The 24,099-nt window shown below is 42.9% G+C and overlaps 1 protein-coding gene and 1 pseudogene across 2 annotated transcripts; both read right to left on the bottom strand.

The window, feature by feature from the left end:
- The window catches only part of LOC115024909 (protein NLRC3-like), a 5,024-nt pseudogene extending 684 nt beyond the window's left edge, over positions 1-4,340 (bottom strand).
- A 5,252-nt stretch (positions 4,341-9,592) lies between these two features.
- Positions 9,593-18,557, bottom strand: LOC115024419 (uncharacterized). Of its 2 annotated transcripts, XM_029455938.1 has the most exons (7): positions 18,193-18,557; positions 17,264-17,379; positions 13,170-13,244; positions 10,965-11,058; positions 10,636-10,767; positions 10,427-10,549; positions 9,593-10,348 (listed from the first exon to the last, which is right to left on the bottom strand). In XM_029455938.1, the coding sequence occupies exons 1-7, from the start codon at positions 18,331-18,333 to the stop codon at positions 10,226-10,228; spliced, it is 804 nt and encodes a 267-aa protein (XP_029311798.1). In that variant the 5' UTR covers positions 18,334-18,557; the 3' UTR covers positions 9,593-10,225. The 2 variants fall into 2 exon arrangements, with proteins under 2 accessions (XP_029311798.1, XP_029311799.1); XM_029455939.1 differs by lacking the exon at positions 13,170-13,244 and having other exon boundaries at positions 18,193-18,550.
- Between the last annotated feature and the right edge of the window lie 5,542 nt (positions 18,558-24,099).

Raw genomic sequence — 24,099 nt, 5'->3', positions numbered from 1 at the left:
TGCTAGCTACCTTCTGCTGTCACTGACTGTTGACAAACGCAACAGAAAGGAAAACAAATCATTGAAAGTATCAGAGATGTACAGAAATAAATGTTAATATAAAGACTCAGGTATTACCTGTGTGTCTGATGTAATGATGAAGAAACTGCTAGAATGTAACAACAACTTCTCTGCATTCACTCAGAACTTGTAAAATGTGATGAAACCTCGAGCACCTCTAAAGTCTTTAGTTTGACAAGGTCTGCATGTCGCCTCCATCCCCCAAAGGAATGTAATGAGAGGAAGAAAACTGTCAAGTGTCACAATTATTACAAATAAATAGAAATGTGTTCATGAACTTCACAGATAGAAGCTGAAAACACTTGTTTGCTCTCACAGCGTTTGAAAACAGCTCAAGAACATCTGAAACTAAATCATGAAGTAAAAAGTGGATATATTTATTCAATAAAATGAATTTTCTCGTGTATATTTGAAGAACTAAACTTCTAATCTACTCTGATTTATAAAGTTAATCACATCTGGACTTACAACAGCCTTTCTGCAGTCCTCACAGCTGGAATCAGTCTCCGTCGTCCCTCCCCTGATGTCTTGTACTTCTCCAGGACCAACTCATCCAGAACCTCCTCTGACATCTGCAGCATGTGAGCCAGAGCTGAGCAGTGGATCTCAGAGAGTTCCTTCTGTGATCTGTTCTCTGACTGCAGGAACTCTTTGGATCTCCTGATGTACTGAGTGGTCCTTCATCTCTGTCAGACAGTGGAAGATGTTGATCATTCTGTCAGCAGAGGATATTTCACTCCTCATCTTCTTCAGGGTGTTGATGGCTCTCTGGATCATTTGTGGACTGTTGTGTGTCTGACCCAGCAGGCCTCCTAAGAGTCTCTGGTTGGACTCCAGAGAGAGGCCGTGGAGAAAGCGGACAAACAGGTCCAGGTGGCCATTCTTACTTGTGAGGGATTTCTTCATGGCTTCAGACAGGAAGACATCCAGGGATGAGTTCTTCTCCCAGTCACTCCCCAGGAAGTCCCTCCAGTACCTCTGTGTTCCTCTTGCTGTAACAGTGGAACAGGTAGACTGCAGCCAGAAACTCCTGAATGCTCAGATGAACAAAGCAGTAGACTGTTTTCTGGAAGATCACACTCTCTCTTTTGAAGATCTCTGTACAAACTCCTGAGTACACCAAGGCCTCCGTGGCATCAAGACCACACTGCTCCAGGTCTTCTTGGTAGAACATGATGTTTCCTTTCTCCAGATGTTCAAACGCCAGCCTCCCCAGCTTCAGAAGAAGTTTCCCGTCAGCCTCATCAGCTCCTGTGGACTCGTCTCATGTCCCTCATCATACTTCTGCTTCTTCCTCTTGGTCTGAACCAGCAGGAAGTGTGAGTACATGTCAGTGAGGGTCTGGGGCAGCTCTCCTCTCTGGTCTGTAGTCAACATGTGGTCCAGAACTGTAGCAGTGATCCAGCAGAAGACGGGGATCAGACACATGATGTGGAGGCTCCTGGATGTCTTGATGTGAGAGATGATTCTGCCGGACCGTTCTTCATCACTGAATCTCCTCCTGAAGTACTCCTCCTTCTGGACGTCAGTGAAGCCTCGTACTTCTGTTACCCTGTCCACACGTGCAGGAGGGATCTGATTGGCTTGCTGCAGGTCGGGAAGTTATCCAGACGAGAGCCGAGGGAAGCAGATTCCCGCTGATGAGGTTTGTCAACAGCACGTTGACTGATGACTGCTGTGTGACATCAGACACAACCTCATTGTTGTGGAAATCCAGTGAAGGTCTGCTTTCATCCAGGCCGTCAAAGATGAACAAAACGCTACAGACAGCGAGCGTCTCTGCTGTGACCTTCTGTAAGGTTGGATGGAAAACATGGAGCAGCCTGAGAAGACTGTACTGCTCAGCTTTGATCAAGTTCAGCTCCCTGAAGGAAAGCGGAATCAGCAGACTGACATCTTGGTTTTCCAAACCCTCTGCCCAGTCCAGAGTGAACTTCTGCACGGAGAAGGTTTTTCCAACGCCAGCGACGCCGACCGTCAGAGCGACTCTGATGTGTACCTGTTGGTCAGGTGAGGCTTTAAAGATGTCGTGGCACTTGATTGGAGCGTCACGGAGGATCTTTTTCTTGGAAGCTGTCTCAAGCTGCTTCACCTCATGTTGAGTATTAACCTCTTCACTCAGTCCCTCTGTGATGTAGAGCTCAGTGTAGATCCTGTTGAGGAGGGTTTTACTCACTGTTTCTTCACTTCCTTCAGTCACACGTTCACATCTCCTCTTCAGACTGATCCTATGTTCATCTAAAACCTCCTGCAGACCTCTATCTGCTGAAAGAGAAGACACATGTGAGATTAATAAATATATATAACAGATCATAATGTGCTGCACAAACAAATGAAGCAGGAAGAATCCTGTTTTCAGACATGAAGACAGCAGCAGACAGATGTACAGTCTTACTGTGTGCACAGCTGGTCTGACTGGCTGTCTGCAGTCTTGTTCTGGATCTTTTTCCACACTGGGGACAGGGGGGGTCTCCTGATGAAGCAGACTGGTCCCAGTATGAGGCGATGCACTGTCTGCAGAACCAGTGTCCACAGCTGGTAGAGACTGGATCCTTCAGGACGTCCTGACACAAAGCACAGCTGGACAGCTGCTCCTCCACAGAAACAGGAGTTTTGCTCTTCTTTCTGTGGAGATGAACACGTTCTTTATAACACATCACAATAGTGCTGGCTGATGTTCACTGATTGGTACAACCTATGTCTCCAACATGATAACAGTTTAGTCCCAGTTGTCTACTGTGTTTCTTTACTGTACTCTACTGGGCTTATGTTATCATACAACAGTAGATTATAAGAGAACATAAAAACTGAATCCTCTTCAGGTCAGTTTACAGAAGAAACAGACTCTTACTTTGTGTCTGAGGGTCCAGGTTCATTACTGAAGAGTGGAGGTGAGTCCATAGACCTGTCACTCTTCAGAGACAGACAGCTGGGGACTGCAGACACTGAGCCGTCCTCCTCCTCATCTGTTAAATCATTCATCTTCTCCAGTCTGAGAGTTACTGTACACACACACACACACACACACACACACACACACACACACACACACAGTATAAAGTATTATTTATCTGAAGCAGAAGAATCTTCTCCTAAAGGAAACTTCATCCTTCAGTTCATCACAAACATCATCTGGAGATACATGTTTAACTGACAGGAAGAACTGAGAGCAGAACAATGTTTCCCTCTGAGATGTAGTGCAGTACAAGTATAAAGGACATTTACTCAAGTGCAGTACTTCAGTAAAAGTACTTATTGATATTCTGATTGTGGATCCATTATTTAATAACCAGATGATGATGGTGGTGTCTTTTGAACGCTGGAGATGATTGATGAGGCTAAATGCTTCAGGTAAAGTAGAGAATATATAACTCCTATCAAAGCAGAAGCTCAGGAATCATCAGCCTCACGTGACTGAACGGAAATGAGCAGAAATAAAAGTGTAAATGTAAAAAGTGTTCCTTGCTGACAGACAGACTCTCCGACTCTCTGGATTGAATTGTATCCGTGATCAAAGTAAACGGAGAAATAACTGAAAATAAATGTATTTCTACTAAATGATAAAGTAGTTTGTGCTTGTGTTGTTTATATTGTGATATAATGAACTAATAAATGTATTATCTTGTGTAATAACTGAAACACGTATTTACATAGATAATGTGAAGAAATGTTAGGTACTATATATATTAAATAAAGCTCAACTCACTCAGAACTGTCTCATCATATCGGCTTTTATTTTGAAACTACTTCCGGGAGTTCCGCCCCGAAACGGACACAAAGTTAATTTGAACTTTTAGAAGGTAAAAAGCAAGAAGAAGAAGTTTAGTGTTGACTGGTTGGAGAAAGAACAAGCATTGATCCGGAGGGTGACGGGTTGTGAGGCTGCTCTCCATCTGGACTGTGCTGCTGTGTGACATGTAGCGATGATGCTCACAAACATTTCATCACATTGGACTCCAGGACTCTGCTTGTTAGAGACACACAGCAGGACACACTAAAGAATGAATGTGTAAAACCCCAGCAGAGCTGCTGTTAACACTCACCCTGTTCTGCTGCTGCGGCTCTGTCGACGAGAAAATGGCGTCTGTCAGTCCGACTTGTTACTTTCACTTTCAATGTCCCTCCCTGTTGGCAACTCCTCCTGCGTTTCATCAGCAGCTTTATTGTGTGAATCAGTGGCTGAAATAGTGGCATTCACGTCTCGTGCTCCTTTTTGTGTGGAAAGGGGTTAACGCTATTGTGGAAACATGAATTTATCATCTTAGTGTCACTTGCTCAGTCTCAGATGCACACTGCACTTTTATACTTTGATTTATGTACTGAACACATCACCATGTATGTTGCTGTACTTTTATATCTTGATCCATGTGACGTACACTTTACTATGTATGTATATTTGTGTACTTTTATACCTTGATTAAAGTACCATACGCATTACTATGTATGATGTTATATTCTTATACTTGTGATCAGAATTATATGCATGTCCATGATTAAAAAGAGTATGTTGTTTATCCTGTACACACGACATCTATTGCACGTCTGTCCGTCCTGGGAGAGGGATCCCTCCTCAGTCTCTCCCCGAGGTTTCTTCCATGTTCCCCTTTAATTATGGGGTTTCTTTTAGGAAGTTTCTCCTTGTGTGATGCAAGGGTCTAAGGACAGAGGGTCTAAGGACAGAGTCTAAGGACAGAGGGTCTAAGGACAGAGGGTCTAAGGACAGAGGGTCTGAGGACAGAGGGTCTAAGGACAGAGGGTGTAAGGACAGAGGGACTAAGGACAGAGGGTCTAAGGACAGAGGGTCTGAGGACAGAGGGTCTAAGGACAGAGAGTCTAAGGACAGAGGGGCTGAGGACAGAGGGTCTAAGGAGAGAGTCTAAGGACAGAGGGTCTAAGGACAGAGGGACTAAGGACAGAGGGTCTAATGACAGAGGGTCTAAGGACAGAGGGTCTGAGAACAGAGGGGCTAAGGACAGAGTCTAAGGACAGAGGGTCTAAGGACAGAGGGGCTGAGGACAGAGGGTCTGAGGACAGAGGGGCTGAGGACAGAGGGTCTAAGGAGAGAGTCTAAGGACAGAGGGTCTAAGGACAGAGGGACTAAGGACAGAGGGACTAAGGACAGAGGGTCTAAGGACAGAGGGTCTAATGACAGAGGGTCTAAGGACAGAGGGACTAAGGACAGAGGGTCTAAGGACAGAGGGTCTGAGAACAGAGGGGCTAAGGACAGAGTCTAAGGACAGAGGGTCTAAGGACAGAGGGGCTGAGGACAGAGGGTCTAAGGACAGAGGGGCTGAGGACAGAGGGTCTAAGGAGAGAGTCTAAGGACAGAGGGTCTAAGGACAGAGGGACTAAGGACAGAGGGTCTAAGGACAGAGGGTCTAATGACAGAGGGTCTAAGGACAGAGGGACTAAGGACAGAGGGTCTAAGGACAGAGGGTCTAAAGACAGAGGGTCTAAGGACAAAGGGTCTAAGGACAGAGGGACTAAGGACAGAGGGTCTAAAGACAGAGGGTCTAAGGACAAAGGGTCTAAGGACAGAGGGACTAAGGACAGAGGGACTAAGGACAGAGGGTCTAAGGACAGAGGGTCTAAAGACAGAGGGTCTAAGGACAAAGGGTCTAAGGACAGAGGGACTAAGGACAGAGGGACTAAGGACAGAGGGTCTAAGGACAGAGGGGCTAATGACAGAGGGTCTAAAGACAGAGGGTGTCGTATCCTGTACAGTCTGTAAAGCACACTGAGACAAATGTATAATTTGTGATAGTGGGCTTTATATATAAATACATTTGATTTGATTTACATAATAAATTATTGAGGGATTTTCTATTTTAACCTGCGCAGCTTCTCTCGTTTTTACGGCACTGGTTTAGCGGTACAGGAAACTCACAGACCAATTACATGCGAGTTAAGCCATCCCACGTGACGCTACTCAGCCAATCAAGTGTGTGCATTCCAACCGGCAAACATTGCGACTCTGAATAATACAGATGAGAGGCGCGTGACAGACGGAAAGAGGAGTTAGCGGCAGACAGGGAGAGAAACAGACGAGTGAGCGGCAGACAGGGAGAGAAACACAGACGAGTGAGCGGCAGACAGGGAGAGAAACACAGACGAGTGAGCGGCAGACAGGGAGAGAACAAGAACTACTCATGGCCTCTCCAAGAAGAGAGAAGTCAACAGAGCTTTCAACCCAGACTCCTTCATGTTCATCCTTCCCCCTGGAGCACAACACCAGCGTCTCATGTGCTCAGAGACCGTGGTGCTCATTAAAGTGGTGATGTGAAACGCCACTATGAGACAAAGCACAACGTTTTTCACCAAACATACCCACTCAGGTCTGAGGTCACAGAACATAAGCACTCAGCCCAATGTGATTTAGATTTGTGACTAAATAAAGCAAATAGACCACCTGTCAGCATCATCAGCCACAGAGAGCAGTTTAACCCAGGACGTGCTAGTCTGGGTTAAACTGCTCTGATTTATTCTAACACTGGTTGAGAGTTAAATCAAGATGTGAACCAGTTAAATGAAGCCCGAGAAGAACACTACACATATCTACAGTATTATATATATCTGTAAAGTTCAATGTTAAGTGACAATAAATATTGTCTAAATGTTTTAAAATTGTACTTTTCTTTTGTTTTAGTTTTATTTGTTGGGCTTTTCATGCCTTTATGATAGAGAAGTGCAGATTGTGAAAGGGGGACACCAGTAATACTACAATTTCCTGCAGCATTTGAACGCCCCATTAAAAGAAGTTGGCTCATAAATCACCACTTTGACTACACGTGAATAATCACGTCATAAACCATGGGTGTCAAACTCTGGCGTGTAATTTAATTTGGCCCTTGAGGCAATATCAAATTAACATTAGAGCTGGCCCGCCGGTATTATACAGCGCATTCACCGCTAATACTACAAATCCCATAATGCTCTGCTGTTGTTTTGGCGCGCCAGCCATGCTCTCTCCTCTGTCAGTAGCGATCCGTGTTCTTGCGCAACGCTTCTGCTGAAAGCCGGCCGGCTCCCCCCGCCTCCCCGTGCCTCTCTCCCAGACGTGCTGCGGCCTCATTCTACAACTGTCAGTGTCACTGTGTTACCCCTACCAACAATGGCGAAAAGGAAGGCAGAAAACAGAACTTTTCTGGACAGGTGGGAGACAGAATATCTGTTTATATATGTAAAAGACAGACCTGTTTGTCTCGTTTGTGGAGCCAACGTGTCGGTAACTAAGGAGTACAACATTAGGCGACACTATGAAACGAAACACCAGGACAAGTACAAGGACCTGGACACGACTCAAAGGAGCCAGAAAGTAGAGGAGATGAAAAGAGGTTTGGTTTCACAACAGAATATGTTCAAAAAAGTCACAGCACAAAATGAGGCTGCTGTAAAGGCAAGTTCTATCGTGGCAGAAGATCAGCCCGACCCTTTAATGAGGGAGAGTTTGTTAAAAAGTGCATGCTGAAAGTTTGTGACCAAGTGTGCCCAGAGAAAAAGCAGGCCTTTTCAAACGTAAGCCTGAGCAGGAACACAATAGCTGAGCGCACATGTGATCTTGTGACCAGCTGATGGAAGAGGGAAAAGATTTAGTTTCTCTTTCCCTTGCTGTGGACGAGAGCACTGACGCGTCTGATACTGCGCAGCTGTCAGTCTTCATCCGCGGTGTCGACTCAAATCTGTGTGTTCCGGAGGAGCTTTTGGGATTTAAATCCATGCATGGCACAACCACAGGGAAGGACATCTTTGAGGAGGTTTGCAAATGTGTAAGTGAAATAAACCTGCCGTGGGATAAACTCGTGGGATTAACCACTGATGGTGCGCCAGCGATGAGTGGTACAAAGAATGGACTGGTGGGCACGATTCGTGAAAAGATGCGGGAAGAGAACTGTGCAGGTGAGCTATCTGTTTATCACTGCATCATACATCAAGAGTCACTGTGTGCTAAAGCCCTAAAGATGGAACATGTTATGACCACAGTAACACAAGTTGTTCACTTTATAAGAGCCAAAGGTCTGAATCACCGCCAGTTTAAGTCTTTTCTGGACGAGTTTGGTTCGGAACACACAGACGTGCCGTATCACACAGAGGTGAGATGGTTCAGCCGCGGAAAAGTACTGAACAGATTTTTCGAGCTGCGTGAAGAAATATGTCAGTTTCTGCAAAGCAAAGGGAAGGACACAGCAGAGCTCTGGGAGCAAAGGTTTCTGTGTGAGCTGGCCTTTCTGTGTGACATCTCAAGCCATCTTGATGCGCTGAACCTGCAGCTACAGGGGCGGGGCCGCATCATCACAGATATGTACTCGTCAGTGAGAGCTTTTAAAACTAAACTCTGCCTGTGGGAGAATCAGCTGCTGCAAGGAAACCTGGGCCATTTCCCCTGCTGCCAAACCATAACAACGCAGATCTCTACCGCCGTCTAGAGCTCTAACCCTAACCCTAACCCTAACCCTAACCCTAACCCTAACCGCCGTGTGCGCACAGTTTCCACAACTCATCCCTGACACAATGCCTCAGCTCCGCACCCAAGCTGCTCAATTGCTCTCCATGTTCGGCAGCACTTATCTATGTGAGCAACCTTTCTCCTCAATGAAGATGAAGAAAACGTGTCACAGGATACGTCTGACTGATGAACACCTTCGTTCGATAATGAAGGTTGCCTCAGCTCAAAGCCTGAACCCCGACATTAATGAACTAGTATCCAAGAAAAGATGCCAGGTATCTGGCTTGGGCACATCAGATTAGATCAGTGTGTCGCAAACTGAGCAGTAAAAAGGCCTGAATGGTTGATTTATTCATTGTTATTTTGTTTACAAATGTATTATTAGCCTGTGGAAAAAGTTATGTTGATATTTACCTCAGAAGGGTTAGGCATTCCATTTTTTATTTACATTTTATTTAATATACCATTGATGTTTTTTCGTTTTGCACTATTAAGTTATATAAGCGTTGCTTGTTCCATATTTAGTGTTAAAGCAAATCAGTGTAGCAAACTGAGCAATACTTAACGTTTTATTCATGCACTTTCTCTTGCTACTTCAAGGCTTGAATGTTTGATTCATTCATTATTGTTATTTTATTTTCAAATGTATTATTAGCCTGTGGAAAAAGTTTATTTTGATATTTACCTCAGAAGGCTGCAAATAGAAAAGAGGCATTCAATTTTTATTTACATTTTATTTGATATGCCATTGATATTTTTTAATTATTATTATTTGAAACTCGATCTTGCATGTCACTTGCTTGTTCAATATTCAATGCAAAACTTGTTAAAAGGTTAATTTGTTCAACCTTGGCCCACGGCTTTATTCAGTTTTAAATGTTGGCCCAGTCTGTATTTGAGTTTGACACCCCCGTCATAAACCATCATAAGCATTTAAAAGGTCTTTTTCAACCACAGGTGTAAGTGTGCTGCATTCAAGTGGTGTCGGAACAATCAGAAAAATGAGTTCTCAACTGGGTCCTGAAGTCCAAACTCGGTGAAAACGTTGACGGTTTTTTTAGGCACAAACATGGAGGACGAAGGTAAATGTTGGTTGAGTGTAAGAAATGTTTTATTAAATTCACATATTGCATTTTAACTTTTGCTCACATGTAATGTTTTATGTTGTAAACCTTAGTTGCTGTCCTCGTACAGTGACGCACATTAGTCACTTATAGCATCATAACAGGGCAGGTGAAGCAATAATTAACAGTTATATGAAATGTGCTGCAACACTTCTGGGACAAAGTGTTTCCGTATGTTGGAGGGCAACATTAATAAACAGCAGCGTCGAGACGCTTTACAAAACATTGTTTTTCTTGTCACGCTGAAGTCAAATTGACCAACTCGGGGAAATAGCAGCATTAAAGTGAATAAGTGCTGCACCTTCACTGTTCATCACTAACATGGATTATTGATGCACATCAGTAAACAGCCATTGTTGACAACATCAGCTCCACCTTCTCCTGCTATGATAAAACATCTCTATTATAATGAACACTTTTATTATTCATCATTTAGAGAACACAACACAGCCAAAGATCATTTCAGTTCCACTTTATAATCTGCATCATCCGAGCAAAGAAAGACAGAACAGAGTGAATATATTGACCAGTCTGAACAACCTGGTCCCGTAATATAACGTCCATGTTGAGAGCGTCATGTGTGAAGACGCTCTGACAATCACTTCACTTTGGGAACTCTTCTCTTCCCTTTGGACTCAGTCTTTCCAGATGTCTTGGTCATTTTGTTTGGTGCTTTCTTTCCTTTCCTTCCTTTCTTCGCTGCAGCAGGTTTGGGTGCCTTCTACAAAACAAAAACAAAGAAGCAATGAGGCCAGTTGACATATTTAAATGACTGTTTAAATCTTGCAGCAGCACTGACCTCCAGTTTGGGCTTTTTGCTAGGTGTTGCTATGGGAACCAGCTGTGGGATCTCTCCCCCCGTCACCGCGCTTTTCTTCTCCTCCGCCGCCTTGTTCTTCTTCGCCTGCTTTTTGGCCGCAGCCTGGAAAATCACAAACTGGTTATTTGAGCGTTTGTATAAATGAAGCTCAGGCACACGATGACCGGCGAGTCTGAACGTGTTCTCACCTCCTGCCTGGCAGCCTGAGCCTGTTTCTCTGCCTCGTCCAGCACGCTGAGGTGGTTCAGGTCTGACGTGTAGATGGGCAGGGCCCCCGACGTCTGGCTCTTTATATGGATGAGCTTTATCACCGGACTTTTCTGTAAACAGTCATTAAGAGTTTGGGGTGGACAAAAGTTAAAGACGGCTGTAAACGAGCAAAAGCAACAAATCAAATGGAACAAGTTATATGTTGCAAAGAGCCAACACAATAACACTTTATGAAACACATATGGATCAAGGATTTAACCTTTAGGATCACAAATCACAAGACAACTCTGTGCGCAGCTCGACTCACCGTGCGTAGTTTGGCCGCCACTGTTTGGAAAGCAGCCTCGATGTTTTCCGTCACCTCATCTGCCGTCATGCCGGCGTGGCCAACGCGTGCCATGCTGCCACACAAGCAGGTAAGAGAGCAGGGTTACTGTGTGGACCTCTTGAGGCAGGTGCAGTTAGGTCCATAAATATTTGGACATTGACACAATGTTCATCATGTTGGCTCTGTACACGACCACCATGGACTTGAAATGAAACAATCAACATGTGCTTTAAGTGCAGACTTCCAGCTTTAGTTTGAGGGTATTTACATCCAGATCAGATGAACGGTGGAGGAACTACAACACATCGTATACGTGGTGTCCCCTTTTTAAAAAGTAATTGGACAAAGTAACATAATCATAAATCAAATTGTCACTTTGAATATTTGGTTGAGAATCCTTTGCAGTCAACGACAGCCTGAAGTCTGGAACCCAGAGACATCAGCAGACGCTGGTTCGGTCCCTGGTGATGCTCTGCCAGGCCTCCACTGCAGCTGTCTTCACTTCCTGCTTGTTCTTTGGGCAGTTTCCCTTCAGTTCTGTCTTCAGCAAGTGAAATGCTCACTTGGATTCAGGTCAGGTGACTGACTTGGCCATTGCAGAACATTCCACTTCCAGGTCCAGGTCTCCTGCAGCCCCCGAGCTAAAAGCCTGGCTGGGGGAGGAGGAGGGGTGTTTGTTTCGATGGTTCAGCCTAATGATGTCTTGCTTCACTGATAGTGACAGCTCTTTAGATTTTATATTGAGAGTTGACCTCAACACATAGGTAGTGTGCAAACACGTGACAAAACTGTGTGACGTATGCGTGCGGCGCCATTTTGGATGATATACAAATCAACAATGGCGTCTAAAGCGAACAACAGCAGCAATACAACTCCGACTTCTTCAAAGTATGTTGACTCTCTGGATCCTCTGCAAAGGCAACATTCAGAGGGAAAGTCCAAATGTGCGGCCGTGACCCGTACACGCTGAAGCCGTCGGATTATATTGAGGATTCAGATTCATTACCGTCGATTGAATATCTGGATATTGTGAACTACCTTGTACTACAAACGTCGTGGGCAACCAACGCACAAATGAAGGCGTACAAGAGCTTAGATGCTTCTAATGTCTTTGTTTCTGGCTGGGTTGGTAGTCTTCTTACCAAACCACTGAAAGATGACAGGGTGCTCGTCCATGCCCGTGTAGATCACTCTCAAAGAGCTCGAGATGCACCGCTCACGCCGTGGGTTGTGAGTGAGAAGAGCGGCGATGTTATCCTCGCACACTGTGATTGTATGGCTGGAGTAAGAGAAGCATGTTCTCACATTGGTGCTTTGCTTTACGGAAGTGAAGTAGTCTCAAGAATAAGCCAAACAAAACATGCACAGAAGAAAAGAGCAAATGGCATCGCATGTAAAGAAAGTGCCTTATTTAGCAGCGATATGGATTTTACCTCCGCCAAAAAAGACAAAAAACACTTGGTTGTGAGGTGAGAGACGGCACAACACCTGGTCCAGAGGTAAAACGAGAGCAAGGCTGGTGGCTTCATCTAATGAAGATATTGAGAAGTTGTATTCTGGCATTGCTGCTTCTGGTGTAAAAGCTGCAGTACTAACTCTTGTTGCACCCTACAACGAGGAACTGGTACCAACAGAGACAGAAGGCATCCCTCAACCATCGACCGCACTTCACAGCGATGAATTCATGGCTATGAATTATGTGGATTTGTTAAGTGCCTGTGAGAAGATTTCTATTTCCATAACAGACGAAGAATGTAAAGTCATTGAAAAGGAAACCAAACTACAGGCTCAACCCAAAGTCTGGTTCAACCGGCGTGCTGGAAGAATTACAGCCTGCCACACAGACCCAGCAAAACCCTGGAGGAGTTTAATAAAGAGCATCTGCTGTCCAGAAGCACACGTTCACATCTTCAGCTACCAGGTAAACATGCTTATTTTCATTAGAAATAAGTTATATTTCCCAACATTTTCTCCCCTCAACACTAAATACAATCATATGAATGTAAAGTTTTGCAATTATTACAGATTGTTGCATCTGAAGAAGCATCACTAATTTGATCACTAATTATTAGTTCTTTCTTTCTTTAGATGGGGTTGTACACGTGAAAGATTTGCAAGAGAAGCTGATGAAAGAAAGATGTGTGGAGCCCATGAGCACTTTGTTGTGTCTGACAGTGGTCTCACCATGAATCCCCAGTGGCCTCATCTTGGAGCTTCACCCGATGGAATGGTGAATTGTGATTGCTGTGGTACTGGATGCTGCGAGATAAAATGTCCATTTTGTTACAAACAATCAACAACATGTGAAGCTGCCGGTCAAAGAAACAGCTGCTTCATGGAGATTGACGGCAACATATCACTGGATCACAAACGTGCATACTGTTATCACGTACAGGCACAGATCTTCATCATTGATGTGGAATACTGGGAGTTTGTGGTTTGGACTGAACGGGATGTTCATATTCAACGCATCTATGCAAATCATGTATTTTGGGAAGCAGCTGTAGCCAAGGCTTCTAAATTGCACACTGTTGGTGAAATATTAGGAACATGGTACACCAGGCCTATTCCACTTAATGTAGAAGAAGAGGAAGAAGAGGATGGTGAAAGTGGGCCCTGGTGCTACTGCAGAGAAGACATTCAGGGAAGCCAACTCATTGGGTGTGACAATAACAATTGTAAAATGCTTTGGTACCATATGAAGTGTCTGAGAATGGACCTAGCTCCAACAGGACACTGGTTCTGTCCTTCTTGTCAGGCTGATCAATAAATGCAAGTACATGTATGTGTCATTTCTTTTAATTATTTCAATGACAGTGTCAATAATAATACTTCAATGAAAGTATACTAACATTCTGACAAAACATCTTTTAAATATGAAAAATACAAAATGTTGCTAGTATGTCACAAACGACTCGTATCAATATTATTGCAAAGGAACAATTGATGGAGATAAATTACACAATGCACAACAAACTTTAGCAATCTTATCAATAGGTGACAAAGATTGTCCAGGCTTAGCAGTAATAGTGTCTATCAGTAAGATACTTTGCAAAATGACATACCTGCGCCTAACTAAACCAATTACACGCTGCACATGTATTCTTACAGTCGCTATCTTTCTTGTTTGTTCAACTTCTATTGCTGACAACTGGCTGTTTCCACGTGTAAATGCAGGATGTTCAGGGATGCTCCATAAAGACCAACACTGTCAGCAATGTCAAACCCCCTGTCAGCTAACACTATATCCCCTGGAGGTAACTTCTCTAATGTCCCACAATTATCAGTTAAGTGTTTGTCACTAACCCGCCCTCCCCAGGCTTTAGAAATGAATGAAGTTCCACCTTGTGGGGTAACACCGATAAGAAACGTTACAGTGTTATGGTGCTTATAGTTTGACCATGTAACTGCTCTAGCTATGAGACTTGATGGCCTGTTGGTAAAGACTTCAACACAATCAATAATGACTGATACACGGCTCCCAAAATTCTGTTTGAAGACAGCTGGCACGTTTTTTTGTAGGTTTTCTCCATCGGGCCACAACATTAAAAAGTCCAATCTGACACTCAACACATCGAACCATTTGTCAAATACTCGGCATGCTGTAGACCTAGATATTCAAAATCTATAACTCAAATCTTCAAAGGGCATGTTAAGGCGTAGGTGCATGAGTACGAAGAGGAGTTCTTGAAACTTTGTTAGAGAGTTGAGCGTGCCTGAATAAACTAATCCACCACATATTGACATTACTTGCTGTAGTATCATGAAATGTGCACGTCCAGTGTACAATTTAGTTTTCTCTTCATTAATCTGAAAACTGGCTTCAGTTAAATCTGCGTCCAATCATTTATTCTTCAGTTCCACCAATTGGAAAGTCATGTTTGGATTGCACTGCTCCATTGCAGATATTTGTAACCACGTGAGATCTGTTGGGCATTCACGATCTCTGGTCTCTGGGAGCTTTTCATCTGTGACAATTTCATTGTTTGAATCTGGTACATCTGTTCAACAAAAAGTAAACATGTATTAGTAAAACTAAAATAACAATTTCATTAAATATATTAATCAGCACATGCTTTTAAACTTAGGGACTTTATATACATATATTGTAAACATCTGGCGAAGTTGATACACATTCTAGATCTAGTGTATTCAAAGACACTGAGGCTTGGGCTGCTTCGGATTTTGCTTTCTTGGCAGATCTTTCCTTCGTCCTGCTGCTTCTTGATGCTGCGAGATGAGCATTCGTCCTGATCTTTTCGTGTCCTCATTTTTGTGTTGGCGCCCAATCTGGGTTTGTTTTATCATAAAGCTTTGCCGCTTCTCCTGGTGACGAGAAGTAAGGTCTTACAGTGTCCGGGTATATCATAAGCACAAATGTGTAACGTAAACATTGAAAACATCGCTTTAGCATGAGCTCTTACCGGATATAAAGTGGACGCCACACACACGGGTGAACTGTGCTTCTTCTTCTGTTGAATCCTCACGAGTTATGTTGCTAAACCAGCTGACGGCGTTGGGTAGACAGCAACTCATCCCTCTTTTGTGGATCGTTGTTTTGGATGATTGTAGGAAATCTAAAGAAGCGTTTCTCTGGGTCACGAGTAGCGTTATGACCACAATCATACATTATTATTAGAATTATGAAGCGTTGCAGCAACTCCCACGTGAACGGCCGCAGTCTTGGTTGTGTATATCATCCAACATGGCTGACTTACGGGTTGGGACGTAAGCGTGACGTCACATGCACACGATCTATTGCAAAAGCAAATACCAGACTTGAAATGAACTAACGAGGAAACAACACACACACACACACACACACACACACACACACACACACACACACACACACAGTGTGTTTTATGCACATCATTGGGCACATAGCTGATGGAAATGGCACAATCTGACTTTGTGTCACACTCTACACATTTCTCTCTCCAGCTAAATGTTTCGAGGGCAGCGGCGTGTGTGTTTATACAGAACATGTGCCGACACTGGACCAACAGCGCCACCTGGTGGATCCTTTGCTCTCATGCAAAACAGCTGAACAGTCTCCCGACCGGTCTCCAGGACTTCACTCGCAGCAGTTAGATCACTTTTACTGACCGCACAGAAAAACAACACGGTTTGAAAACACCAATCAGCGAGTCCGATTTAATTAGCTGCAGACGACAGCTGGCGGGGAAGTTTCCAGACACGTCCTAACTTCCACCGGATTCATTACCATCAAACACAGTTTTGGGAATACACTCTGAGATCAGTCTCCAGATGAAACCTTGTGAGGAGCCGGTGATTCAACAAGTGTGATGTTTGCTTCATATCGAATTAAGAAATCAGTTTTATGTTGTTCCTCGAAGCTGCAGAGAAATTAAGAGACTTCACATGTGCGACACGTCATTATTCTGTTTCTGCTCGCTGACAGCATCTCATTACACATCATCTGGTTCGAAGCATCTGTAAAGTTCCCCTGCAGACGTGCATGTAAAATAAAGAGAGAGACCCCCCCCTGTGAAGGTTCGACTAACAGAGAAAGTCCAGAGTGTTCATCTGAAGGACGTCTGATCCAAACACTGAAGCCACAAGCAGCAGTGAGACAAACAGTACAGACTCTTAAAGGGATAGTTCTGTCGGTACGACTTTAGTTCTATACAACTAAATGTTTGTAATGTGAAATACAAGCTGTGCAGTGCAGGTAGTGCAGCAGTGAAGACTTAAAGCACTAACAGTGATACTGATCTGAGAACAGAGGTGCAGGAAGGAATCTGAATAAACCACAAATACTTTAAATGTGTTACAAAACAGTTTCTCTATTTTAGAATGAATATATAGAAAGATAGAGAAGTTAAGAGGAAAATAGAAATACGATTTAAGTAGAAATGTGTACATTGTACTATTTATATATACATTTATAAACCTGTGTTCACAGAGCCCGCCTCAGAATGTTAATGTTACATTTAATTCATTATTTAAAGATTCATAGATTCAGGATTTCCAATGAGGGAGAAAAGATTTCTTTTAAAAGATGTCATTTTAAATCATTTTACTTCAATCATCTTAATGTAAATCACTTTTCAAGGAGAGATTTAAACGTGGCATGAAGGGAACTTTCACACGTTTGAAATGCTTGAATAGTATAAATAAGATCCTTACTTGAAATGTATGAATACAGTATTAATGCATCGTCAGTATTGCAGTTTATATGTGAATAAATAATCGGGTTCAATGTGCTGACGGCCACATGCAGGGATGACTTCCTGTGTGCGCAGCTTCAGTACCTGTCTGAGAGTCTGCAGGGTTCAGAGGAATCAGGACGTCCGAGCTGATGTTTTCTGTCATCATCAGCTGCAGAGGGCTCCACGTGGAGACGCTGGACAGGCTGCCGACCACCACCCTGAAGGAAACACCAAGTAACCTCCGTCAGTCACCTTTACACACGTAAATAAACACTTTGAACCTGCAACACATTCTAGAGCAGTGGTTCTTAAGGGGGGGTCCATGAGTCACTCTCAGGGGTTCGGCAGGGGTCTAGATTACAAATGTTTAGTTGCTTAGTAAAAACACCGCTTACATTTGAATTCAATCCGCTGTTTTCCGGCTCTATTTATGTTATCTGTTATCTGTTATATGTTATATGTTTATATCTGTGTTGTCTGTGTTTCTCCAGCGCTCTGTGTGTATTCGCTCAAAACAAAGGCGCTGTTTCGCGGGCTTCCGGGAGAGCCGTAAGTGAAGTTACCGTAATGAATCAGTGTTTGCTGTAAAGCGCAGAGTCTCAGCTTTCAGAAACCGTTGAATAGCGCAAACCATGACGTAGTTACGGTAATCCAAAGTTTCACTTGTGCAACGTGTCGTTTCAATCCCTTCATACTAACTATGTGGAGCAAAAAAAGAAAGTGGGTGGACGAATACTACAATATGGATTCACGTGTATAAAGGAACGTGATGGGAGTCAGCGTCCTCAATGCCTGATTTGCAATGTTGAGCAATTCTAGTGTAGCACCGGCAAAACTAAAGGAACACTTCCTAAAGCTGCATGGAGATGGGAAACACAAGAACACAACGCTCGCTGAATTCAAGGCGAAGAGAGCCAGATTCCATGAAAAGGCAACTCTGCCTGTTCTCGGCTTTGTACCCATCGACAAACCGATCCTCACAGCATCGTACGAAGTTGGTACCTGATCGCAAAGCAGGGCAAAGCACACACCATTGGTGAAACACTGGTAAAACCAGCTGCGTTGAAGATGGTGAATATCATGCTGGGAAAAGCTGCTGAAGAGAAGTTATCCCAAATTCCTCTTTCGAATGACACAATCAGCAGCAGAATAGACGACGTGAGCGACGACATCTTGGCTCAAGTAGTTGCAGATCTGATGTCAAGCCCAGCTACATTCAGCCTCCAACTCGACGAGACCACCGACGTTTCCAATCTGAGCCAGCGTGTTGTATTCGTGCGCTCTGTGAAAGACGACGTGATAAAGGAAGATGTTTTATTTTGTACGCCTCTTACAACAACAACCAAGGCAGTCGATGTGAAGAAACTCGTGGATGACTTCTTCAGAGACAACGATCTTTCGTGGAAGATGGTTTCTGCAGTTTGTTCGGACGGAGCTCCAGCCATGCTGGGACGACACTGTGGTTTTGGAGCGCTGGTGAAATCCGATGCACCGCACATCATTGTTACGCACTGTGTTCTGCACAGGCATGCGTTGGCAACAAAAACCTTGCCTCCAAAACTGGCAGAAGTATTAAAAACTGTAGTCCAATGTGTGAACTACGTGCGAAATAGTGCCATGAAGCACCGCATCTTCAAAGAGCTGTCAGGAAATGGGCTCTGAATTCGAGGTACTTCTGCAACACTCTAACGTTCGGTGGTTATCCCGGGGAAAGGCGCCGAATCGTGTTTTTGCCATGCGTGTGGAATTAGCCCTGTTTTTGCGAGAGTACCAACATTGTCACGCAGATTGCTTCGAAAATTCTGAGTTCATTCTCATTTTGGCGTACACGGCCGATATTTCCGATGCTCTCAATCATCTCAATCGACAGATGAGGGCGGTGGAGTGAACATCATCGAAGCGGAAGAAAACCTGAAGGCGTTTAAAAAAAAGCGACGAACAGAGAATGATAACTTCGCAAACTTTCCCCTGCTGGACGACTGAGTGAGGAAGATCGAAGACGTGTCTGGAATTGGAGACATTTCTGTACCTGGGGAGCTGAAGTTTCTTCCGCCACAGAACAGACAGTGTTTTGCGGAGGAACAGTAGTGATTTACGGGACCCGGCAGCCATCTTTAGCCCAGTAGCTGTTCTCTTTGTATGAGCACTTTATTTTCCCCAAACTAATAATATTATAATATAATCAATGATTTGTTGGTAATCTACAAGAATTTGAACTTGGAAAAAAGATCAATGTGCCCAAAATGATCAACTCTTCCTCCGTCATGGTCATGACCTTACCTTCCTTGAGATGTGCGTGCGATATGAAAACTTAACTAGGATCAAAAATAAATAGAAAGCAGAGCTGCAGGATGTTGTGGCTGAAACATTATAGATTCATCTGACAGTTATTTTCTTTAGGTCTAAAAATTGTGAATAAATGTCCAAGACCTTCAAATGTTGTTTTGTTCGACCAAAAGTTTAAAGATAAAATGATTTATGATGGAAGAAGCAGCAACGCCGTCTCCTCTCCGCTGGATTTAGATCATGTTTGACAAAGTTTCACTGTTTTAGTTTGAAACGATGAGCAGAATCATGTTTCAGCTGCACACTGTTTTCAGGAAAGTGTTCGCACTCTTTCTTTCTTCCTCTATGTTTCCGCTCCATAAACCTCGTCGCCAAAGAGCCTTTTTCTGCCACAGCACTTCAGGTCAGACTGATCATCCTGCAGGACGACAACTACTGTACTGCAACATCTCTGAACATGAGCTCAGGCCGTCAGCACTTCTCACATCCTCCCCGCTCCGTCAGACACAGAGCTCGTCTTTACATCAGCCATTTTGACTTTTAAGCCGTTGGCTGACGTACTGCCAATACACACTCAATCTGTGTGGACTGCCCACATTTAGCCACCAGAAGACTGTTCACACTGAAGTATACTCAAGCAAGATAAAACTAAAATAAAGTTTTAACATAATAGTGTGAGTTGTGGGCTTTTATTTTGAAAAACATGCCTTATACTGAGCTTCCTGTTTGGATACAGGTACTCTATTGGAATTTTATTTTAAAAGGTGTTCGCTGTTAAGATGATGTTACCTTCTGGGACTTTTATTTTGAAATAAAGCCTCACCCTGAGCTTCCTGTTAGGATACAGTTACTATGTGGGGCTTTTACTTTGAAAAGCACTTGGTGCATCCCTAGTTTCCTGTTAACGTACAGCGTAAACGTCAGAAATCTGCCGCCAAAGTTTTAATTTTTCAACTTTTCTTGAGGCAAATTTGGACGGAAACATCCCGGAGGTTACAATAGAAATGAATGAACGTTGACACACACACGTCTACGTTTTAACGTTTAATTTGGTGGTATATTGTGAGCAATATATAAAGCGAGACCCTAACCCAGAACATAAATGTAAATAATATACATTTGGAAATCTTTGTATTTGTTACATTTATCCATTTCAATATATTCAGATACGAGGACCAGGATGTACGTATAGTATACATATAGAATAATATAAAATGACTCTGCTGGCTTCCTTTACTAAGTTAATTAAATCATTTTAAATATGTTTCTTATTTTTTACAGACCTAAAGAGTAATCAATTAATGGACAAAAAGTAAAATATATTGTTTTTTATAATAATATAAAAACAGCAGTTAATTGTAGGGGCTCGATACGATTTGGAAAAATAATTTAATTGCGATTATTTTGACTGATATCGCAAATGTGCGATATGATTCACGATATCTTTGCATCATTATGCTCATGTTGAGATTTATTTGGAGAGGATTTGTAACACATTTTTACTCTTCCGTCTGTAGAATAGAAGGCATCTCTGCAGCTTCACAGTATTTACACAGATTTATAAAATGACTAATGACATGAACAATATACACTTCAGTTGATATCACAACACCGTTTTGGTGAGCACATTAAAGTAGCCGAAGCATTGCATCTTTAAATATAGTGGCAAATAAAAAGGTGGATGAATCTCGACTTGAAAACCAAATGTTTTTGACTTTTTCCTAAATTGAGCTGCAACGATGAATCGAAAATGCCGTTTTCAGCCTCTAAAATATGAAGATTTCCTGCTTCTATCTGTGTTGCATCATAATAAAGTGAACATCTTCTATCGAACATAACAAGACATTAAATATCTGCAGTAATGGGACTCTGAGCCTCTCGTTACATTAAGAATGTATTATGAAACTGTGACACTTCATACTAACATAAAAGAGGAAAATGTCCATCATGTCTTCCTTTTCTAAAGATATTCAATGCACACTGATAAAAAGCAGCACATCCTCACAGTGAGAAGCTGGAAGCAGAAAAGACTTTATTGTTAGTGTTGAGTCCTGTAACATACAGTGTGTCTGGTGCTGACAGCTGCACCGGGCCTGCTTGGCAAGCTTTCAATGCATTGTTGTCACACACAAAAAGCTCGATTCTCACAAACTACTTTAACGTTTATGTGATTGCACTGAAATAGAGGAAGGACTTTTAAAAAAGACATGTGTGTGGATGACAGGGAGGCTTTGTTAATGCCAGCAGCTGACAGTGGGGGTGGATGCTGCAGGCAGGGAGGATGATGGTGTCTTACCCTGCTCCAGGTCCTGTTGGTCGTACCATGGCTCTTCCTCTTCGGTCACAAATTCCTCCATTGTCCCCGAGTTTAGCATGGGGGACCCCCTCCTCCAGAACCCGGGGGAAACCTGCAGAACCAGGCCGCTCTGTGTGAACAATAGAGCGGATCCTGCAGGAGGCAGCGGTCGCTCCTTCAAGCTGCTTCTTTCAGCCGAGGGAGTGTTGTGTTGTGGCTCTACGTGTTTCCTCTTTCCTTCCTCGGGCACGCCCACCTCTCCCTCGCATCACCCCCCCACCACCGCCCGGCACCGGCCCATCCCGCTCCTCATACCCGCCGCCGCTGCTGCTGCTGCTGCTGCTGCAGAGGATCCGACAGACGTGGCAGCGAGGTTGCAACAGCACTTCCTTTCTTATCAGCGGCACACTCACGATGCATTCAAGTGCTGCTCGGAGGCTGCAGCTTTCTTTCCATTGCAATCTTTCGGTGACGCTTGCCCTGTACATTTCGACTTGTAAAGACGCCATGACACCCGTTCTTTAAGACCCATTAATTATGAAGGCACATCTGTTAAAAAGATAACAAATACTATAACATGAAGCTTAAAATTCAGACTGCATTTAAACGCTACATTACCTCATACATCTGACGTGGAGCCAGTGGCTGCTGCACAAAACACCTTAATATATAATATAAGTGTTCTCCCAAAGTATGACGAGGATATTTTAATTTAAGGGAAGTTTCACTGGGATTTAAAGGAAACTCTTAATTTGATAAAGGGATTCAGGCCTACTTTAAGGGTGTTGCACAGAATACCTTAACTTGTTTCCTTAGTTAAGACATTTACTTAATGTTTATTCCCCCTTACTTGGTTGCTAAAGTCTTTTCTGCAACGCTTTAACAACCTTTAAGAGATACCTTACTTATAAATCCAGCATTTATAAAGGCATCTCTGATAAATACTAAATACTATATCTGAAAGCTAAATTCTTCGACTACATTAACTCATACAGGTATATGTGCCCTCTCAAAGAAGAACTACATAATAAATGCAAAAGCAGATCCCACTGTGACCCAGTAGGGGTCATCAAAGCATCATGTAGCTGACGCTTTTGTCCAAAGCGACAATAAGTGCAAACACTCACGAGGATACAACTCCGAACATTAAGAATCCTTTAAGTGCAGAACAAAAGCTTCAAATAAGCCAAATAAAAGTGCAACATACAAAAACAATAGAATACAAATTCAACTATTAGCTACAAATAAGTTCATGCATACTGTGAGTGTTTCCTATTCTCAATAATCTGATATTATTGTACAGATTCTTCCTCAAGTTGTCCTAACGTCCAACGTTCTTGAGACATCTTTCTTTATTTAATTGTATTTATTGTTAATGTTAGTGTAAACATAGCATAACGTATTGGGTCATGACTATAACTTTAAATCTGAGAAAACACTGTTGCAGAAGAACAGGCTGTTTTCTATGAACCTTATAGAAATGTGAACGCCATAAATTCAGTCTCAACATGCACAGCTCTCACAGGAAATGAATGCAGAGATACAAGATTGTATTGAATCAGATTTTAATATTAAACCCGGAGAAAACCCGTACGAATCTCCACAGTAGACTCAGAAAGGCTCAAGAGCGGGAATCGAACCCTCGACCTTCTAACTGTGAGGTTGCACAACTTTAGATTATTATTTAAGATATAAACAGGATAAAGGCCGTAGGCCAATGTCGGATCGTTGGTGAGCGTCTGTCGCCCTTTTTTATATATTTAGTTTCAACGGACAAAGTTACGATTTTGTGAAAAATAGTTAAAATTCTCCCTGAGGACATATTTAAAAATAAAAATAGACCCTCAAATTCTTTTTAGATTATCCTTACACTCGTGTAAAATTCATCATATATTCTAATACATCATAGTCTACACTGTATAATCCAGTTAAATTACATTACATTAAATTATTGTATTTATATGGCTTTAAACTGCTTGGGACAGAATCCTTCCTCTAGAACATATGTTTGAATGTAGTCCATTCATTAAACACTACATGTATGACCCTGTTCACCTGTAGTGTGTACAACATGTATGACTCTGTTCACCTGTAGTGTGTACAACATGTATGACTGTTCACCTGTAGTGTGTACAACATGTATGACCCTGTTCACCTGTAGTGTGTACAACATGTATGACCCTGTTCACCTGTAGTGTGTACAACATGTATGACCCTGTTCACCTGTAGTGTGTACAACATGTATGACCCTGTTCACCTGTAGTGTGTACAACATGTATGACTCTGTTCACCTGTAGTGTGTACAACATGTATGACTCTGTTCACCTGTAGTGTGTACAACATGTATGACCCTGTT

This window comes from Cottoperca gobio, chromosome 19, assembly GCF_900634415.1.
Source record: "Cottoperca gobio chromosome 19, fCotGob3.1, whole genome shotgun sequence".
NCBI lineage: Eukaryota > Metazoa > Chordata > Actinopteri > Perciformes > Bovichtidae > Cottoperca > Cottoperca gobio.
Note: the sequence above shows the minus strand (reverse complement) of the source record. Positions and strands in the feature narration are given on the sequence as shown.

Coding starts and splice junctions, on each gene's coding strand:
- LOC115024419 (XM_029455938.1), bottom strand. CDS start 18,333: ATGTCGTCGCTCACGTCGTCTATTCTGCTGCTGATTGTGTCATTCGAA. Junction 17,380..18,192: donor TTACCAGTGTTTCACCAATG/GTGTGTGCTTTG, acceptor TGTTTCCTTCAG/GGTGGTGGTCGGCAGCCTGT. Junction 10,349..10,426: donor GCAAAAAGCCCAAACTGGAG/GTCAGTGCTGCT, acceptor TTTGTTTTGTAG/AAGGCACCCAAACCTGCTGC.